The sequence below is a fragment of the Tympanuchus pallidicinctus genome, unplaced genomic scaffold (genome assembly GCF_026119805.1).
Source record: "Tympanuchus pallidicinctus isolate F22 unplaced genomic scaffold, pur_lepc_1.0 scaffold7, whole genome shotgun sequence".
NCBI lineage: Eukaryota > Metazoa > Chordata > Aves > Galliformes > Phasianidae > Tympanuchus > Tympanuchus pallidicinctus.
The window spans coordinates 26,776,636-26,793,514 of record NW_026294791.1 but is presented as its reverse complement, the minus strand read 5'-3'; the positions used below and the strand labels follow the sequence as shown (position 1 = coordinate 26,793,514).

The 16,879-nt window shown below is 41.9% G+C and overlaps 2 protein-coding genes and 1 long non-coding RNA gene across 3 annotated transcripts in view; 1 reads left to right on the top strand and 2 right to left on the bottom strand.

The window, feature by feature from the left end:
* Positions 1–16,879, bottom strand: part of LOC128072182 (uncharacterized) — a 406,177-nt gene that overhangs the window by 222,464 nt on the left and 166,834 nt on the right. The gene's annotated exons all lie outside the window — the stretch shown is intronic.
* Positions 1–16,879, top strand: part of NIBAN1 (niban apoptosis regulator 1) — a 59,050-nt gene that overhangs the window by 39,048 nt on the left and 3,123 nt on the right. The window contains exons 6-13 of the mRNA XM_052665668.1: positions 4,165–4,280; positions 9,452–9,556; positions 9,646–9,808; positions 10,419–10,606; positions 10,808–10,969; positions 13,718–13,828; positions 14,380–14,487; positions 16,266–16,377. Coding sequence (XP_052521628.1) covers positions 4,165–4,280; positions 9,452–9,556; positions 9,646–9,808; positions 10,419–10,606; positions 10,808–10,969; positions 13,718–13,828; positions 14,380–14,487; positions 16,266–16,377 — 1,065 coding nt within the window. The remainder of the gene's footprint in view (positions 1–4,164; positions 4,281–9,451; positions 9,557–9,645; positions 9,809–10,418; positions 10,607–10,807; positions 10,970–13,717; positions 13,829–14,379; positions 14,488–16,265; positions 16,378–16,879) is intronic.
* LOC128072196 (uncharacterized) lies at positions 1,456–3,029 on the bottom strand. The gene is made up of 3 exons (XR_008202166.1): positions 2,878–3,029; positions 2,142–2,207; positions 1,456–1,796 (listed from the first exon to the last, which is right to left on the bottom strand). It is a non-coding gene; the product is annotated as an uncharacterized LOC128072196 (long non-coding RNA).

The following is a 16,879-nucleotide window of genomic DNA, read 5'->3' as shown; positions in this document are numbered from 1 at the left end:
CATGGGACCTCCTGTGTTATGGATTTGGCACCAGGACTTCATTAGTGCCCACTACGCTTAGTGGGTGTTGAGGAGCCTGGTCCTTTGAGCATCATTTCGATCAGCGAAGGTTTAAGATTTATTTTTGGAGGGACATACACTGTGAGGAGGCTCGTGCCTACAGGCAGCTTTCTGCAGCACTGAAAGCACTGTGTCTTCGTGAGATAAGTGATGTGGGGAGATGCAGAAAGTCACGGTATTTCCAGTTGTCTTTTCTTCTTTTCAGTAGGAGCTTTGCAGCAGTTACTCTGTGAATGAACTGCTTCTGTGTTATGTTTATAAAAGGAATGCACTGTTAGCAGTATCTTATCTGCATTTGTTATTTGAATTAGGCTGCATGCTGGGGTATGAGAAATAGAGTCTCTGTGTGGCTTTTCTTATTTCGAAATAAAAGAGACCAAACAGAATTTTGTTTTGCTCTCCCCAAACAAGCAGATGTTCTATCCATTAGCAGCTGGAGAAGCTGCTCGGGGAACTTTCCAAGTGCAGAGGAGCCTGTATTAAGCACGTAGCATCAGTGTGGGTGCCCGTAAAGTCTCACAGGCATTATGCTGGAGGACATTCAGTAAACTTTACAGCTTGCAATGTTGTTGAAGATTTATTTGCTAACTGCTTCTTGTCCAGTGACAATTAAATCTTTCTGTGCTTGGCTCTTCCCTTCATAAAGAGATAGAGCTCGAAGGTGGAGCTAGAAGCCTATGTGTGTGCATACAGGCTACCCTAAAGGAAAGGACAGTTTTCTGTTTTGAGGAGGGCAGCAGCTGGACCAGGCAGAGGACAATAAGGTACATCACACATGCAGAGCAGATGTTTCCAGCTTGCTGTGGTTGTGGAAGCCATGTATATGGCACAAGTAGGAAAGCAGACTGAGGTAGTACAGTGATTACTGCACAGAAAGAAGAGCGATCTGTGTTAAGGTGTGCCTTTACATATAGAATCATAGAATGGCCTGGGTTGAAAAGGACCACAATGATCATCTAGTTTCAACCTCCTTGCTATGTGCAGGCTGCCCACAGCCACATCCAGCCTGGCCTTGAGTGCCTCCAGGGATGGGGCATCCACAACCTCCTTGGGCAACCTGTTCCATTGTGTCACCAGAATACATAACCTGCTGCAACCCAGGTTAGCTTCAAAGAAACCTGGAACCAGAGGTAATAAGACACTGCACCAGCACACAACCCCCACACATTGTGTGAGAGTTGGAGGAGGACTCACAGCCACTGCTGCATTGAGCTCCCTGACATGCTTCGGGTTCTACAGCAGTGGGTGCAGATCCATGGCTTGTGATAGGCACCAGCTGCATCAGGGGAAGCCCCAGAGGGAAGCACAGGTTGTCCTTTCTGCAGATGAGCAATCATTCCTGACACAATAGGGGTTTGCCACCTGCCCTGCTTGCAGCTGCAGTTTCTGCTTCCATCTCCCACGCACCATCCTCTGTCTTGCACGAAAGCAGGGCTACTACCCAACAGCTCACTCACTGTTTGCCTTGCTTTGCCCTGCTAGAATGCAGCTGGCTGCCAATCTGTCCACAGCCTTCTAGCCTTTCCATAAACTGCTAGTTGTCTTACACTGGTTCTTCCCTCCTGAAATCCTGCAGGATGTGCACTGCAGCTCCTTTCATCTTGGGTACAGTTCCCTTTTCTCAAGACATTTCCCATCAATGTGCCTCTTGTGTCCATTGCCAACAGCTTCTGCGCAGTCCAGCTCTGGACAGATCTGCTTGCTCAGTGCGTTATCTCTGATGCAATCCTTTCCTCCTATGGAAAGCCACAAAAATTGCTTACATTAAAGCAATGACAGTAGGCCTTGAAAGGATAAAGCTTCCTTTTTACTTTGAGCTGTATTTGCAGTAAGACTACCATAACTGTGGTGTTCTCTTGTGCTTACTGACACAGGAAAGAATGTGTGATTTGGGATTTTATGCTAATTACAGCCTGACACCGTTCCCATGAACTATACAGAGAATTGCTCTTGTTTTTTTAGCACCTTCCTCCCACTTTTCTGTGGGTCGGGAACAGTGAGAACAGAGCACTCCCTTGAGCACGGGATTTAAAACTCCATGATCTGAGAGCAGAGACTTGTCAGCACTGGCAAATCGTCACCTTGGCAGGTCCAAGATGCAGCCCTTTGGATGCTCTGCTGTCCCTTTTGGTTAGGAGGGAGCACAGCTGTGGAGAAACAAAACATGTGAGTCACAATGGGAGGGCTGAAGAGCTGCACTCTCCCTTCCTCCAGCTAAGCCTGGTCTAAACATTCAGAGTTTGCTTTCAGGAGGACAAAAGCTTTCAGATGCAGCACTCCACCAATTTTACAGGTGGAGTACTCCATTCTTTTGTCCAAGCTGCCATCAGAGGATCTTCTCTTGGCAGCAAGCAGTCTGACTGTACAACTCTTAAAATGGTATTTTTGCATCCTGGTTTATGATTTGCTATTATAAATGCTATAAATTAAGGAGGTAGCGCTGAAAAAGAGATTGAGATTTTATGTGCCTTTTGTTCTCTTGGTTGATCATTGTGTGGTGTTGAAGAAATCGTTTGATCTCTCAGAACCTCTGAGTATTTGCAAAACAGGGGTGGTGCCTACCAGCTGGTAAAATGCAGGGAGAAGATAGAAGGGGAGTTAACATAGTGTTAATCTTCCAAATTCGCTATAATTTGTATAATCCCTCTATTGCCCTTGGTGTGCATGCAAGCCTCCTGTAAAGCTTTTGTCTTTAGAAACTTTCCTGAACACATCAAATGCATGACTTTCTTGTCAGGCAAGGCTTGAGAATTTAATCTCTGACTTAGCATAACAATTACTTATACATACCAGCATCTTCAAAAGCAGCATACTTACCTTTGATAGAATTAACATTGTTCTTCCCTCCTTTCTTCCTAGCATGCACACAATAGTACTTCAGCTGATCAGTGCTGCAACTTGTTAACCTTGCAGAGGAGACAATAAATTGTCATGGCTTTGTTGTTCTCCTACAATAATAATCCTCACGGTAATCCTGAAGCTGTTACTCAGCATGGGCAGCACTTGGATTCCTGATCTATTTCAGCTGTGGTTTTTCAGCCTTCTTTAGGTTTGCCAAGCAGCCTCATTTCTTTAGAGAGCTTTTCCACCTTCTGAGGCAGAGGAATTTCTCCCCAGATCACAATGAACTTGTTTTGCTTCATGATAGCTGTTACAGCTTTACTTAGGTGTGTTTTTGTATGCTGTCATGTGAAGGAGACTGTTGACTGCAAATAGCTCAAAATTCTTGCAGTATGGAAAGAAGAAGTTGCCAGAGACAGAATTTCCATGTCATGGCTGGCTCCCTGGTGTTTTAGAGCAAACTAGCCTAGCCACTTGTTTGCAGGTGTTTCAGTGCTGCAGGCTCCTCTGTACAACACAGTGTCTGCAGGCTATCATTGCAGGCTGGGGACGAGCTACCATCTAGCAGTAGCACCCACAGACAGCAGCAGGTAATTCAGAGCTGGGGTTAAACATTCCTGAAATGTTGGGAAAAAGCACAACAGGTTTGTTAGAAATTTCTTAATTGGCACAAGCAAAAAGCTTACTTTGTCCCATTGTTATTGCTCATGAAAAAATCTCCTATTCCACAGCAAAACAAATGAAGTAGAAGAGTACTGGGGAATGGTAAGTCAGAGTTCAGCAATTTCTCAAGGGCCCACATCGTGCTGTCACTGAGATAATTATCAGTATCTTACATTCTTAATTGCTGCCTTAACTGAAAGAAGCAGAAGCTCCCAACTGCTGGCCCTTCTACATGCTGTCACCATTTGCCCCTATGCCATCTTATCTCATTCATAAGTATAAAGGGATGAGCTTTCAGATGTTACTGACTGCTTGTCAGAGTCTACCACAGAAGGAGCTCCCTATAAATTGGTTGTCTTTTACTCTGTTTTGCTCTCCACTAACTGTTAATAGTGTTGGTTTAATTTAACATTTTAGATGAGACAGTTTGTATCTGGCAACATTATGCTTCTGAGTCTTCATGGAAACTCAAATGTCTTTGAGCACTTAGGCTGAGTAAATGATTGGAAAATATTTCTCTGGTATGTGCATGGGACAAGAAAGTGGATTTTAAAAGGTGTTTAGTTTTATTAAAGGCTACTTGTGTTACCTTTTCTTCAGATTTTCTCGAGCAGACAACGTATGAAGTCGAGGCGTTCTTAGAAGCCATTCAGTTCTTCCGACAGGAGAAGGGCCACTATGGGACATGGGAAATGACAACCGGCAGTGAAAAGGAGGTAAACCAACGTCTTCCTGATGTGGGGGGCTTTGGCTGCAGCAGCTATGAGAATAGAGGTGGTTATAAAGCTTCCTGGGGAAAAAAAGTATTTAAAAATGAAATGCTAAAATGCAGGAAAATGCAGGCAATCCTTGCTGTGTGCTGCATTGGGGTGTGCTCCGTCCTTCTGCCTTTTCTGCTGTTCTGCAGATAAGAAATGTATTTTCTTCTGTTGCAATTGCTTTCGTAACAACAGTTTCCAGTTCCTTGTGGTCCAACGCCTCCCAGTGCCATTAGAGGAGATGAGGCTTTATGAAGAAGGGCAGCCCCATGTGTGTTTTGAAGGATCTCTTCATTTTGCTTTTCCCCATTCTTTGCAAATGGAGCTTTAGTCCTGAGCAGACAGGCCGGTAGACCTGCTGCACGTGTGCCAGCCTTCTGAAGCATTGCTCAGGAGCAATTACACTCAGAATGCCAAAGATTGGTGCACTTCAAATGGTACACTGAGCTCAGGATCGAGGTCCATACTCAGGCACGTGTGAGCAAGTGGAGCACTGATGGTAGCTGAAGTAACTCTGCTGATCCCTCTAGCATCACCCCAAATATATTTTAGCGTGACTGAGACATTGTTTGGGCCCTGGTTTATGTGGTTTTTTTTCAAAGCACTCAGCAGTGAACATTTACTTTCATAGCAGCTGTTGGGTGTTTTCCTTGGTGAAGTACGGTTTCCCTTTGGGAAGATGGCAAAAATCTGATAGAGCTTTCAGGACGCAGGGTTTTGTTTTAAGAAACCAAATTATGCATTTAGAAAAAGTAAACCTTGGAAATGCTGAAAAACGTGCAAAATGAGGAAGAATCTATAAGCAGCATCTTTCCCAGAGCCACCACACTGGGGATCAGTTTCTGCTAACATTTGACAATAAATACCATAATGTAAGGAGTTTCATTGTTCCAGTGGAGGGACTGAGTTTTTCACTTCTTCCTTCCCCCCCTCACATTATGGATCTGTTATAGCACTAGTTTCATTTTATGTTTTATTTTGCCTACTGCTTGCCAACTCTTTATTCACAATGCATAAAGCTCAAGAGGACCATAATCAGAAGACATCCAGACTAGTTATGCTATTATCCTCTTAGCAATATTTCATTCTGTAAATAGAGTGTGTTCTCATGCCTGTTTTGACTGAGTAGAAGAATTGTTTTAGGCAAATGTCCAAGCTAAGTGAATGGTTTGGAGCAAGCAGGCTACAATTTGTTGCTGTAAAAATTTCTGCAGAATGCCAATAAATACATTTACTGACATTGGTTTATAATGGCAGACTCTCCACAGGATGTGCTAAAGCAGTCATTAGCTCACGCAGCTCTGCCTAGGTACTGGAGCATGGATTTAGCAAAACAATTAGCCAGGAACTCTGCTGAAGAGCTGCCAGAGTGCTGGGGAGTTGCAGAAGAAGTTTCTTTCCCTGATTTTGTTTTTCTTCTTTTTCTTTTTTAATATTTTATTATTAACAGAGAATATGTTGAATTTCAGGTGGTATTTCTGTAGGTAAAAGCTGAAAAAGATCAAAACAGCAATGGTTTTGGCAGTACATGTTATAGGCAACAGAACAGCCACACAGTGAGAGCACTGCAACACCATGATGTTCCAGCATAACTCTGTTGATCAGTACTACATGAATGTAGAATAACTTACTTGTTAATCAAGGGATTAAAAAACCTAAGCCCCCTCTGGTGTTTTTTTTTGTTTTGTTTTTGTTTTTGTGTTTGTTTGTTTGTTTTAATTTCTCCATTTTATGGTGCTCCAGTTTGGGATATTTGTGAGATTTCTCTTAAGCAATTTATCCATCGAGGGCCTCTGTTATTCCAGAGGTTTTGACAGTGATTTGAGTCGGTGTAGCTGAATCCACAGGGTGCTGCAGCATAATTTGTAAGTGCTTCAGCTGCATGAAACAACACTAGGTTGTTGCAAATCATAGAAACATTGTACTAATATAGGTTATATTAGTACATAGGATATTCGGTATTAAGTTTCTGTAGGGATTGCTTTATGCCAAGGAGACATGTTAAGACCTGTGGCATCCAGGCAAAGCCCTTCTTACTCCTGCTGTCTAATTTTCTGTCATTTCCCAGTCATGTTCCCAGTGCATGGTTGGTTTGTTGGTAGCAGGAAAGGAGGAGCACATCGCCACAAAGGGAGCTTTTCTTGCACTTACAGAGCCTTTTGTTAAGGGTAACAGCTGGAGGAAGCAGTGTTGCTCGCTGACTTCAGTATCAGCTATGGCTAAAACCCATTCAAGAGGCTGTAATGGGAGGTTGACTGTCAATAAACAGAGGCACAGTATGCATGATGAAAATGTGACATTGCACAGTGCATTTGCAGTCTCTGTCAGCTCAGCCAGTGGCTGGGTGCATCGGAACAGTGATCCTTTGAGGACTGTGCTGGGCATCATCAAATCTAGAAGAGGTGGCTTCAAATATGCATTCATTTAGCATAACCCTGTTCCAGTATCACTGGAAGGGAAGGAGGACAACACAGTTTGTAAGACTTTATTGACACTGTTGAGCAAACCAGTAATTCTTCACCCAGATAAAGTGAGGAGTGTACAGAACCTGAAGATATATTTTGTTTGTTTGTTTTTTATAGAGTTTCCATGCCTCTTGTTGATTTACAGGATATCCACCACACCTCAACTTTCAGGATGCTGTGAGCAGCTTTATAGGTGCTGTACAGTCAGGACAAATGAAGAACCTTGATGAAAGGTTTATGTGCCATTCTGTATAGCATATGCACAGTAGTATTGCTTCTGTCATCATATGTTAGCAACTGGGCCTCTGTAACTGTGGGCCAGTACAAATACATACTGGGGCAAGATCTATGAACAGAAAATGAACACATCCAGAAGAAAAAACAGATTTTCCTCCCTCTTCTGAATTATAAGTAGTGACTGAACAGGACAAGAGACTGAGGTCCAAATCAAGACACTTTGTGTAGAGGAAGTTAAGAATCCAGCATGTCTCCAGCACTGGTTGATGCCTCTGTGGGAAACATGTTCAGAGACAAGATCAGCAAGAAATAGAAATGGGGCTGATCCTGTAATGAATTTTTTCCTCTGCAGCCCCAGTGAATCGTCTTGTTGGCCATGATAGGAAAATGCAGGAGGAGAAAAGGTTTTGCAGCTTTCTCAAGTCACAGATACAATGTTTGCAAGTGCAAATATGGGGAGGACAGGTTAAACTCTCAAAAAAATTTGTGCCTGTGACTGTGTACGTATGGCCAGCTTGGTGCATCCATGTGGGATGAGCAAGAAAGGATTTGTCATTCAGACCTAGGTAGAGGAGGAGCAAAACCTGATGGAAGTGCAGGGCAAATGACTTGGGAGAAAGCTTGGTGAGAGAGAGTTTCTGAAATAGGGGATGGGGGTGAAACCAGGAAACTGCCTTGCACTGCTTGATTATTTCTGCATCGAGGAAGGAAGACCTTCCTCTGTGTAAAGGGAAGGCTATCAAGAGACCTGCAGGGCCAGAAATAAGTTAAAAGGGGATCTCTGGAGGTCGTCTGGCCAGTCCCCTGCTCAGAATAGTTGTGTAGTTAAGCTCAGAAGGTAGCCAAGGCTGGAGATGGCACAACTTCTTCCCATGTCCACCCTCACGTGCAAAATTTTTCTTAACAGTTGCCTTGTCGCTGCTTGCAGCTGTCATCTTCACCCTTTCCCTGAGCACCTCCCAGAAAAGTCTGCCTCTGTCTGCTCAACACCCTCCCATATGTAGCAGTGAACAGATGCAGATGTAGAGTTTGTTGACCACCAAGATGTGTTCTTTTGCAAATTTGCTTTCCAGTCATTTGTTACCAGCCTGTACTGCGGTTGTTCCATCCCACATGTTGGACTGTGACTTTGTTTTTGTTGAACTTCGTGAGGTTTCTGTCCACTCCTTTTTTTTTTAATCGTCAGGATCCCTCTGAACTGCAGCCTTGCCCACCACCATATTAACTGCTCCCCCCAAACTGGGAGCATTTGTATTCTGGGCTGATATCTTTTCTTTCCGATTGGAACCAGCTGCAAGCCCAAGTTTCAGCTTAGTTACTGAGCTCAGAATGAGTGATGCATCTCCTCTGAAACCACTGGGCCCTGCTGCAGGCTGGAAAAGTTAGAAGTTTAATGACTTTTCATTACTCTTTGCTGTATTGAAAAGTCATTAAACTTCTAATTTCTGTTACTGACAGGGAAAAGTACTCAGTGTCAATTTAGAAAAATACAGCAATGAAAAATAGACAATATGCTTAAATTATCAAAAGCGACTGGGGCAATGATAACTTTTCCTTAGTTTTTCTGCATGCCAGTACAGACGCTTGAAAGGAGACTTTATGTTAAAAAAATTGACAAAATGAAAGTTTTCCTGTATTTAGACCAGCATAGTTGTTTTATTGACAAAAGTAATTGCTTGAAAAGTTCTTCATAAACTCCAGCAGCTTTTCATTATATCCCTTTTGCCTCAGGATTAGCCTGGAGCTAATGAACCTTCAGATTGTGTTATACTCGTACTTTTTGGGGAACAAAAAATCGGAGTAGAATTATTTGATCTATCCCAATTTCTGCATTATATTTCTGTCCCATACTCTGATTTTCCTTTGATCTCTTGTTCTTGTGTGAACTGTGAAATCAGTGCCTACAAGGAACAGTCCTAGAGAACCACACTGCTACCTCCACATGTTGCTTTTTGGATCAATTAGTGTTCTGGTAGAAGCATCCTTTGGGTGCTGAGTCTTTCGGCATCTGAGAGGGTGTGAGTGGCCCAGAGCAAGGTCAGCTAGGGGAAGCAGCAGTCAGTGTAACAGCTTTTCACGTGTTTTAGATCCAGTTCCTTGGTTCATATCAATCATTTTGGCTCCTTTGGTTTACACACCAAATGCAGTACATTTGAGTGGTCATTGTAGTTCAGCGTCTCAGTTCCTCCTTTATCAGCAGTTGCACAGTCTTTCAAAGCTTTTCAGAGAAAAAAATCTTCATATGAAATTCAAAGAACTTCTCTCAGTCACACCTGATGTGATAAATACGGTCCTCCTGGCAACCTGGTACAGCTGAGCTGTTCTATGTCTGGAGCCCCTGTATTTACACATCATTCTCTGATGGGAGTGCTCAGTTTTTAGGTGAAGAACAGTGCGTGAACTGGTCATTTTAATCTCTCAATGTAGATCTTGAGCAACCTTGTGATGGAGGAGCTCCTTCCCAATCTTCAGACAATGATCCTGCCTAAAATGAAAGGAAAGAGGAATGACAGGAAGCGAGCCTGGTTTGGTGTAAGTACGGGTATTTCCAGAATGGTCAATTCTCATACTAATTGTCTGTATGTGCCAATTCTGATCTTCACTTACTTGTTTGAATTCAGTTTGTAGAAGAAGCTTATAGCTTAGTCCAGCAGCAGGTTGCAGAAGGATTGAGTACCTTGAAAGAAGAGTGCAGAGATTTTACAAAAACTCTTGAAGGCACCATTCGCTCCGACATGGATCAGATTCTGAACTCCAAGAACTTCTTAGCTGGAAAAATCAAAGGTTAGTAGTGGAACAAACATTTTTAATTGCTGGGGAGCAATTCTTTAGTGACAATTTCATCAGCTGCTGAAGCACACTTAAACCAGAGGGCTTCTTAACATGATTTTAAAGTAATGTGAAAAAGATGTATAATTTGCTATGAGTATAAAAAGGAGTGCAAAAAGTAGGCAGGCATCAGTTGATGTCGCTTGAGTTAGTAAATAAAGAGATGATAATTTTGGAGCTGCTTTAATAAAACTAGAGATGTTATGTTGGTGTTCATACATAACAGCCTAGGATACCAAGGTCAGTTAAATCCTTACGGAGGCATCATGGCCATGCTTTGTGCAAATCTCTGAGCACTAATCAGTACTTGGAGCTTCCCTTTCCTTGGCTTTCAGTGCCCCCAACCTGCTGCTTTGATTAGGTGGGGCGTAAGAAAAGACATTTCATTGTCACTCAGAAAATTTTTAACTCTCATCACCATTGTCACCACCAAAGAGAGGTAACTCCATGGAAACATACAGAGGCATTTAATCCATCGTGAAGCAGATCAGTTCAGATTACTCTTTTTGCTGTGTATCTTAGTGGCTTAAATTATGTCCATTGTATGTATTGTCTTACACTCCAGCCACCGTTTCTGAGCCTGCCCAGAAGTGCTGCACAGAAAATATCCAGCCCTTCCTCACATCCATTTTGGAGGAGCTCATGGGTCCTGTGAGTTCTGGGTTCACTGAAGTTCGCTCACTTTTCGATAAAGAAGTTAATGAGATCATCCAGAACTTCCAGAAGACAAATGATATCACAAAGCTAAAGGAGGTAAGACAAAAGTGCAGCTGGAGCCCTTCACATGAGCACAAGGATTTTCTATCTAGAACTTGACTAACAGCAGAAGTTGCTTCTCCAGATGGGAGTACATTGCTGCTTGGTTATGTGGTATAGAAAATCTTACATTCTCTATTAAAAATTGGGTTTGCGTTGCTTTTTTAAAAGCACTGTTCTTCCTCCACTGGAATACAGGATGTGGATCAGCTTATGAACCTACCATTCAATTCTGTGAAGATGGAGCCCAGCTATCTGAAAGTGAATCTCCTCCAGGAGCTCCTTCATGACCTCAAGAGTCGCTTCAAGGTGTATCACGTTGACTTTGTGGTTCAGAGGACACAGAACTTCATGCAAGAGGTACTGTGAAAACCAGTTCTTCCTTCTGAGAGAACAGGTTAGATTTGTCCTTGTAAGCTGCTTCAAAGTAATCTTCATAAAGAGCTGTGCAAGAAGCTCAGAATATACATCAGTCAAAGTGCAGATAACTAAACCTAAGAAAATCACAGCTAGAAGCTCATTTTCATGCTTATTTAGTAGGATTGTGTGACTGTGAGCCTTAAGGTAAGACACAACAAGTTTGGATGGATCATCTCTTCCCATGAACCTTCACATTCTGAATTCTCAGTGTCTCTGCGCCCCGAAAAGTTGTGTTTATGCTGATGGGGATGGCTGATTTCTATTCCCCAGGATTAATTTTTCAGGAAGGGTCCTAAATATTTTTTACCAAAATAGAATATCTCCTCTTTCATAGTTTATTTTCTCACCAATATGAAATAAGGTAATTAATGTCAAAACTTGCCAATTGCTTTGCTATTTCATGGGCATGGCTTTAAGGGACTGTGTCATTTGATATGAAAAAGGAATGCCTCCTCTTTTTCCTCTCAGATGTGCATTGGTATGGGCTTTACTTTTATTTCTTCTGGATGATTGGCTGGAGATCTATTAAGACCTATCCAGCAGGCTTCTTTCCATTGCTAGAGAGCAGGGCAGGTTTGGCTTTGTTGAATTTGTTGAATCCTGTGATTTTAATCCATTGTTGAGAAACTAAGTAATATAGTTGGTCATCTTCTGAAATGAAGCTGGTCTCGTTATGTGAGGTGGGAATTGTGGACAAGGAAAACAAGTTTTTAACACAGTGCTGGGATAAGGTTTTCCCAAAAACAATTCTTTTAAGTACAGCAATGGTCAGCTGCCAAATAATTAATTAGAATTAAAATTCTGATTTCGCATCTGAGCCTCTTAGGAGAATTATTCCAAAATGCTGCTCAAACAAAATGTCTTTGAGTAAGTGAAGACCATAAATAAAGGCAAAGAACTATGCAGAAAGTACATCCCATACAAATCCTGCTATGATTCAGGTTAGTTGTTTTTTTTGGTTTTGGTTTTTTTTTTTTCCTGGAGGGAACATGAGTGAAAATTCACGATAAGTAAGTTAAATGAAAGCAGAAGTTATTCTGATAATGCCCTTACTGCTTCTCTCTCTCTAAGAGGCTATTATTTTTCTCATAAAAATGGTAACTAGTTTCACTTTGTGTCCATGGGTGTTTATTTTATTAACAAGTAAGGTCAGATGTTTCTCATGGAGCTTTAATATAAAACAAGCATTTGGATTAACTCTAGCTTGGGAGACATTGGAGGATTCTTCTTTATGGCACAGCTACAGGTTTGGGAGTTTGGCATCCTCTAGTGGTCAAATCTAGGGAATTTAGGAGTGTAGCACTAAATGTAAATAAACCAGCTCTAGTGACTTTGTCAGTTCATGATTTGCTTCACATAAAAATGCAATAAATGAGTCATTCCTCTAGGAATCAGCTTCCAACTTTACACTGTTTGTGTCTTGTTATTTTATGGGAAGGCTTGCAGTTCTTGAGCCATTACTGTCCTGCCTCTTGATGCACACACAGATGAAGCAAACTTGCATCTTCTCCATTTCTTCACTGTGTAGAAATACAGCCTGTGTGGTCCAATTCCACATCATCTGCAGTCAGTTAAAAAATCTCCTTTCAGCATTTGTTACCACTTATCTGCATGAAAACGTTAATGGTCGAGGAGGAAATAAGTGTCTTATCCCTAAGCATGTGCACACTCATTTGTAAGCTACAAAACGTCTTCTGTATGTGATGTAAATCAGTTGCTATGTTCATGTGCAATGTGAAGCAAGACCCAACAGTGCTGATGGCTTCCCTGCGGGTGTCCCTATCCTCCCCAATAAAACTGAATGGAAACACTAAGAAGAAGCAAAGGGTCTTTAAGTATAATTACCATTTGCAGAATTGTTTTTCTGAAATGTCTTCTTGTAGTACAGTACGTGAATCTGTGGATAACTGTGACAACTACTAGCCCAACAGAACTTATAAGACATTATTGCTCTAACTGAGATATTTGTTCCTCTATAAGAAAAGCTGCTAATTAATAACTTTTTAAAAAAGAATTATCTACATTATTAACTATTAAGGCCAATAGGATCTGATAGCAGTCAGTGGGAATCTTCTTATTAGGATAATAAATTTTGTCTGCAGCTTTTACAGCCACTGGATTCTACTTCTTGTCTTTGCTGCCATCAGTTTGGGTGGTGACTTGAGATTAATTCTATGCAAGAAAGCTATTATATCAGATTAAAGATGCCAAGGTTTAATTTCCTTTATTTAGTGCAACATTTCTGTGCATGTTAGCCTTTAGACTACTGAAACAGAGTACCAACAGCAACACGTTTTTGGACAAAGTAACTGAATCTTTTTTTTAAGTTTGCTGAAATAACAGTTGAGCAGGCTTGCTGATGTTGACCCAGCTTTTAACTTCAGATAGAAGTTGAGGTTGTTTCATTTTCTTATACTCTTGTAGTAGTGTAAGAAATTCTTCTTTTTGTTTTCCAGTTCCAAAACAGGCTGTTGCAATCTAGACTAGACATGACTCTTCTTCGACTTCTACAATCATTTGAAGAGCTTGACAATATTTATGGATTCTAAGCACTTAATTTTTTTCTCTGCTTCTCCCTCTCAGACGTACAATTGAAGTTAATGGTTACATTCAGCAGGCTTCTTCATGTGTGTGTAAATTGTACGTGACTGGCCTTTAACAGATCTTTTTTATTATCATCATTCCCAGCTGATGGAAAACGCAGTTTATACTTTTGAGCAACTGTTCTCTCCAAGTCGCCAGGCAGACTCAGTGAAAGTCGCAACAACCCTTGAAAAAGTCAAGCAGAGAGTGCTGAAGGTAAGAGTTACAGCTTTTGTGCTGTAAGACTTGGGGCTGTGCCTTTAAATGAATTTGTCTTTGTATCTTAAGGAAGATACCTTTTCCTGTCTGGTGGGATATACTGACTTGGTGGCTTTTAGCAAAGCCGCTCATTCTGGGGGTAAAACTTAGTTCTGGGCACACAGTTGTAAGGCTATCTACGTAGCTGGTGCTTTTAATTACAATCAAATCAGCTGCGGATCTGAGTAAATCGTTTTATATTAGATTCCATGTTAGCCTGCTCCTAGAAATCATTATCCTTAGTGATGAAATACCTGCAGAGTGCAAGCACAGGGCCGTTCCTGGCCCAGGAAGAAAAAATGAAGGGAAAAAATTCCAGAATTTCCCTGATCTTAAAGAATTTTTCCACAAGCTGCAGTAAACTGTGTGGGAATCGAAACCCCTGAATGTGCCCATTGGCATCCTTTGGGCTTTGCCAGTCAGCAGTTACAAGAGCCAGTTCCTCCTGTGAGTAATGAATAACATCCAACACGATCGGGCTTGTTTCTCTTTTTGTCTGTTTCTAACAGCAATATGATTATGACAGCAGCACTGTCCGGAAGAAGATATTTCAAGAAGCACTGGTGCAGATTACTTTGCCCACAATGCAGAAGACATTGGCTTCTACATGCAAACCAGTAGGTTACATTTCTGCTCATTTCTGTTATTTAAAAAAAACCAACAAAACAAAACAAGAAAGTAGTAGGAGGTTGGGAAAGATTACCTTGGCTGTAAGTCCTAAACTGTGTAAAGCTGTTTCCTTTCAAGGAGTTGCCTGTTTGGATAAATGGCATTTAGATGGCTAAAGTGGCATTTACCAGGTTATGACTATAGCAGCAGGGTAGGAGATGTGGAGTGATTTCAGAAACTGCATTTACAGCTTGCTTTCTGAAACACAGGTGCAGACCTCTGCCTGTCCCCTTTCATTTATTCACTAAAAAGCTAAAGTCCCCTCAATCTAGATTCCTCTCACTATCTGACAGTTGCAGGGTTAGGTTATGAGCTTGTCCCTGTATTCAGCACTGAGAGGCATTGCTGTGACCATATACAGCCTCTGCTCAGCACCTGCTTCAAAACCAAATGCCTGTTTGGGTGACAGAAGCACCCCACAGACAGGCTTGTGGACTGATGTTCAGTGATTCTAAACTGAAGTAATTGTGTCAGCAGTCAGGAAACAAATGTACAGAGGCTGTCTTTGCTGCCCCTAATCCTGCTGGTTGGTTAGTTAGTACCCTGCAAACAGCTGCCTTGGTTCCGTGGAGGTGGTATTAGTGTTCCTGCATGAGGGGACAGCTAGAATATCATTCACCTTAAATTAAATAGCCTTTACCCTTCTTGCAGATCATGCATTTCTTCTTGTGCACTCACTGTAGCAGATGGAAGATGACTGCCCTAAGCCATCTCTGCCTCCCTGCCCTTTTGTTTTGCTGATGTTCATCAGTTCCCTGAGCCTGCAAGCTCTCACCCATACTGTGTTGTTCTTTCCTACTTCTCTAGCTTGTTTCAGTTCAAGAAAAAACAAGTTAAACCAAGTTATGCTTGTGAATCTTTGAGTACAGATCATTAAAAGTTAGGTATTTCAAAAATATATTCACGCTCTTCTGTGTATTGTTCTACCTTCTTTCCTGTCCCCAAAACAATAGTATTAACTCTCTGCAGCATCAGCAGGACATGTCTATGCACAGGAGCAAGCAAGGAAGCAAAAGCATTTTATTCCCTTGAATACAGAGAGTGGAATCCCATCTAGTGTCCTTGCCATATGGGATGGAGGAGGCAGTGGTGGTACAAACTTTCCACCAGCCTTCTGAGTTCATGCCTCTGCAGCAGCAAGCAGCCAGCTCCAAAAGCAGGTGTAGGACAGCTGACAGGTTCAGCCAACTCTTGCTCTTGTGATAGGAAACCACCAGATGTTAGGCTGTGGGTACCTCTAGTGGGCAGGGCTCACTTCATTTTCTTTTTATAGACAACCAAGCTGGTTCCTAGGGACCATGACTCAATTACTGCCTAGATATTGCCTATTACATCTAAACCACTAAGCTCAGTATGGTGCACACCCACTAAAAACAAAACAAAACAAAAAAACAAACCCTGTATCTCCCTTTCTCCTTGTGGATTTGTTTCCTTAGGCAAACAGTGAGGCATTTCCTCACTGGGTCTTTCTTTCAGAACTGTTTATCCCAGTAAAGATGGCAATGATGACAGTGATCTGTCATTCTCAGTGATCTGATGACAATGACAATGATCTGCAGTGTTTGAGAAGTGTACAGTTAATTCTGAAAATACATCATTTGCTCATAGTTGAAAAGAAGCATTGCAAGACATGCTAGATGCAGGTGCCCTTTTGGAGTACGGCACTCGGAATCTCTCAAGTAGTTGCATTTTTGTGCTTCTGTTCCTTTCTTGTGTGTCTGCACAGGAGCTGCAGAAATATGAGCAGTTCATTTTTGCGGATTACACCAGCGTGATCCAAGTAGAGAATGTGTATGAAGAGATTTTATATCAGATGCTGCTTGAAGAAACCCTGAAAGGTAAGAATACCATTGAATGACAGTGATAACCACCAGCCTTTGGCCAGAAGGTTAGCTGTTGCTTCAGGGCAGCCCAGAGCCCTAACCTGACAGCCTAACCTTGGCTTTCAGGGCCAAGTCGCAGCTTTCCAAAGACTGGGGATTGCAGTGCTACAGTGCTTGGATTCAGGTCACTGAATGTGTGGCAAGCCCTAAAATCTGAATCCATACAGCAGTATTAATAAGCTTGGGAAACTCAAAATTACAGCATGGCATAAACGTATTTATAACAAAGTGTGATTATGCCAGCCTGACTTTGTCTTGATTCCCTGGGCCAAAGAGTGAAATCATGCTTTTATTTGGAAGGACCTGGTGACATCTAATGGCAGTGGAAATGAATTTCCCCAAATGAAATGTACTGCCAGATGCTGTTTCAAGCACATGACTGTCACCAGTGCAGCATTCCCTGCAGACCTCTTTGCTTGTGTGTATGAAAATAAAGCCGTGCTATGGCATGTAAAAC